General features: G+C 41.7%; 1 protein-coding gene across 1 annotated transcript; it reads right to left on the bottom strand.

The window, feature by feature from the left end:
* Positions 1–1,837: 1,837 nt before the first annotated feature.
* gpr151 (G protein-coupled receptor 151) lies at positions 1,838–3,172 on the bottom strand. Its single transcript, XM_026331142.1, has one exon. It carries the CDS (start codon positions 3,170–3,172, stop codon positions 1,838–1,840), a length of 1,335 nt encoding a protein of 444 aa, XP_026186927.1.
* Between the last annotated feature and the right edge of the window lie 1,116 nt (positions 3,173–4,288).

Raw genomic sequence — 4,288 nt, 5'->3', positions numbered from 1 at the left:
TCAGGTTGCTTGGTGCTGTTATCCATTGTTCAGGTAGGCACATGAAATTTAGCTCAGACTCCCCAAACCAACAAGCTGATTAACTGTCACATTAACTAAATTAAATATTACTGTTATTCATAAAACAAAGAGGTGATCTATGAACTCTGTAAATGCAGTGTTCATCATCAATATTTGGATACTAAAATTTTTGTCCCGGTCCTGCCCTGATCAGAGCTGTCAAACAGTAAGAGGTGTTCATATAGTATAGCTAAAGTTAGTGGGACCATTGTGTTCAATGATCACATTATGTTATTGTTACTGTTAACTTTAATCTGTTTTCAGTTTATATGATAATGGTTACAATTTGATTAGCAAATAGCTTTTTGCCCTTTGTACTTGTGGCCAGGTCACTACCCATGGGACTGGTGGTGGGTTGTATAGTTAAGTGTTGCTCTGATTGAGGTACTTGCCTCTGGCAATGAAAGGTCAACATAAATGATTAATGTGAGGAAAATGTCATAAGGGAGGGGAAGGAGAAAAGAAAGAGGCGTTAGGTAACTATGGGATGACTCTTGGTTTCTGAATTTTCTTCTGCTGTTCTTCCATTTCACTGGTTATAATGCAGACCTTACTCTGTATATATAAAACATTGCAGAGTGGGTCTTATAGAGTGAGATGCAGGAGTGTTTACATGTGGCTTCGGTGTTAAGCACAGCCGGGTTGCTGCTACAGCAGACAGACAAATCGATCATGGATTAGCTCCAGCATGGTTTCCTCAGCTTAAGCGTGAGATTTTAACCGCTTGTGTGTATTCAAAACAGAAGTCCTCATGAGACTCCCACAGACGTGAGTCCAAAGAAATGACTGCAGTTGTGTTCTGATGAAAGCTCCTTTGCCCTGATTAGGACCACTGGTGATTGTAATTGATGCCCTTATGAAAATATATTTAATGACCCAGTGTCAGCAGGAGGGCTTCCGCTGATGTCTGATCCATCTCATTAATATTCCGCTGCACGTGTGTGTGTGTTGTTGATGTGATCACTTAGTACAGTGTATTCTTCTTTCCATATAAACTAGTAAAATTGAACTAAACTCCTGTTGTGTATTGTCTCAGTATCTCTCTCAATCTGAATTGGACACCACAACAGAATTTTATCATGCACAAGCTACATTTTTACAGTTATGTTTATTGTAAACACTGGCTATTCAGATGCACAATGATTACAAAATAATAAGAGGAAACAGACCTTTTCACTTTCACATAAAAACTGCAGACTTCCACATCACACTGTGTATACTTATAGTCTATGTACAAAACCGAGTGCCAAACACACTCTACCTCCAATTAGCAGTGAAATTTGTCAGTTTTGTTCAGGGTTTTTCTTGTAGAACCCCTAGACTTTAATCACTATATATTTATAGATAGATAGATAGATAGATGGATGGACGGACGGACAGATAGATAGATAGATAGATAGATAGATAGATAGATAGATAGATAGATAGAGGTCTTCTGTTTATGTATTCTGTTTTGAATTTACATTATCATTCAGGAGTTTTAAATAACTGCCACTAAAAGTTACCTTGCACTAAGTATTATCTCTTTATTTTGCATTAAACATCAAAAACACATTATTGCAAAATTTATCATATATACAAATGATACTCATCTATTTGTAGGTAACATATTCCACACTGATTGCACTTCTTACCTTTGAATAACATCTTAAACACAGAATAGCAATGATTTATGGTGCAGCACTTAGCAATCCGTTCAACTGAAGTTTATTGATAAGGATGCTGTTGTCTGAGGAATGTAGTGGAGGTGATTCCACGATCAGCTGGAAGGTGGTTGTTATTTTTTCCCCTCTTTGCTCTGATGCTCCCACGGCACAGGATCATTTTCTTCCATGTTCAATCCTGTCTCCCTCTCGTGCCAGAACTGTTCCAGATCAGGCAAAACCATCCCATCTTTGAGACTCATCCTGTCTACTTCTCTCTCTCCTCCAGCTCGTTCTCCACCTTGCTCCACATTTGGCTGAACCTCTTTGCTGGGATCCTGGCAGCAGCTCGACTGAATGCTCGTCTCCCCCCTCAGCTGGCCAGAGGTCTCTGGTCTGGGGCAAGGTGACTGAAGGGTGGTAGGGTTGTGAGGTCCCTGCTTTGGCTTTGGTGGAGGTTGTTTGCGCATTGTGAGGCGCCTCCACAGCCCCCTATAGCCTTCTCTAAACTCCTCGGAGAGGAAGAGGACAATGAGAGGGTTCACCAGTGACAGAGAGAATGTGAGCAGCTGAGCTGAGAGAGTTAGAAGTAGGGGAGGAGAGGAGATGAGAGGTCGAAATCCTTCAATTTCTTTCTCTGCCATATGACGCTCCCAAACCCACACCACCCACTGAGGAAGCCAGAGCATAGCCATAGCCATGGTCAGGCTGAATAGCATCAAGGTGAGCTTTCTGGATCTGATCTGTGTACGCAGGTTCTGAGTCTTACTGGAGCGGCGCTGGCACTGGCCATATGCTTTCCAGAAATACATCAGGGCAAAGCTGAGTGGTGCACAGTAGACCCCCAGAGGGTATGCTTTCACATACACAGACATGAAATTTCGGGCTTCAGGAGGAACCACCAGCGCACACACCAGCCCACGGATCTCTTTCTGCAGTGTAGCAAACAGCCAGTGAGGGATGGTGACAGAGCAGGCAGACAGCCAGAGGAAGAAGAGTACCACCAGGATGGAGCTCAGGTGGATGCTCACCTGCTTGGTAGGGTTGGAAACGTAGCGGTAGCATGCTTTGGCCATAACTGCCACTGTGAAGCTTTTTGCTGCCATGCAGGACTGGAGGAACCACTCAGCCGTTTTGCACACCACCCAGCCCAGGTTCCAACTGGCCTTGGAGTAAGAAGCGGCTCGGAAAGGCACCGTAAATGCCAGCACCAGTCCATCAGCAAACATCAGGTTGAAGATGAGGGAGTTGATAAGGGACAGTTTGCCTTTATGAGCATTTGAGAACAAGATGACCATCGCAGTGAGATTACAAACCGCACCCAGGACACATATGACTCCAAGAATAGCTGGCATCAGGACCCTGAGCTCCCTGGGGTCCAGGTGTTGGAACGAGCTGCGTTCATTAAATGACCATTTGTCTATGGAGCTGTTCACCACTGTTGCATTGTTCCCACTAACCTTATCCATTTTTTCCAGAAAGATAGTGAGGTGGAAATTTAAGAAAAGTGAAAAGCACCTGAGCGGTGGGCAGAGAATTTCCAAATGCTGATGTGCTCCAAGGAGAGATTTGGCAAAATGTGTAGAAAACGTCCACTCTGAATTTAAACCAGTTTTAAAAATTGCACATATCGATTGACAATCTATTATTATACTGCCGCCCTTGTCTGTCTCTGGGTTTGTCTGGAGACACGATGATGCTGCTTCTGCAGCTGGTTATAAAGATGCTGTTTGATTGACAGCTGTTGTACCCAGCTGACAAAATGTGCGTAGCTTACAGCCAATTAGAAAAACTCTGCATAATGTGCACAGTATGCCACATGAACAGATTGGATTTCTCATTTGTGTAAATTATTGGTCATTACACTAAGGTATTCATAGCAGAACTAAGAGATATTAATTTTTATTTTTTGATTACTTAATGAAAGTTTCAGAATTTGTCACAAACATAACATGAAGTGTAACATCTGCATTCACATGCAATGCAAATTGGTTTTGTTATTTGTTTGTTGTATGATTTGTTAGGGTGGGCTAACAACCTTCATTTGTAAGGTGTTTTCTGCTAAATAGAGTAAACATGAGGAATCAGAAGAAATTAAAGAATTTATGACATTTGATAATAATTTGTGATAAATCAGGCTTCCACTTTTTGCAACAGTCTCACTGCCTTTACAGGCTTTACTTTTTGTCCATACGAGGGCGCCCTTGTACCACAGTCAGCATGGCACATCAGACTTAAAACCTTTGAGTTAACATTGAGTTTGAGTCAGGTAGGTCCAACAATGCAGGATTTGAACTTGCACGTTTATTCCTTTTTATTGAAAGAAAGACCAGTAAGCATAAAGACTGCATGGTAATTAATTGCATTTCAATACATTCGGAGCTATAAAAAAAATTTTTGTTTCAATTAGAAGTGTCACAAAGTAGGTTGTTTAGAAGACATGACTTTTTAAAGGAATCACACTTAATAATTCCCTGATTTCACAGAGTTCATTTAGACCTTTGACTGCTTTCGTTTGTTGGAGCTGGCTTGTAACACAAATCTGACACAAGTGAGGATGTCCAAACGGATCTTCGGTTTCCTTC

The sequence above is a fragment of the Mastacembelus armatus genome, chromosome 10 (assembly GCF_900324485.2).
Source record: "Mastacembelus armatus chromosome 10, fMasArm1.2, whole genome shotgun sequence".
NCBI lineage: Eukaryota > Metazoa > Chordata > Actinopteri > Synbranchiformes > Mastacembelidae > Mastacembelus > Mastacembelus armatus.
Note: the sequence above shows the minus strand (reverse complement) of the source record. Positions and strands in the feature narration are given on the sequence as shown.

What these genes read in the sequence shown, in the direction of transcription:
- gpr151 (XM_026331142.1), bottom strand. Translation starts at nt 3,172, where the DNA reads ATGGATAAGGTTAGTGGGAACAATGCAACAGTGGTGAACAGCTCCATA.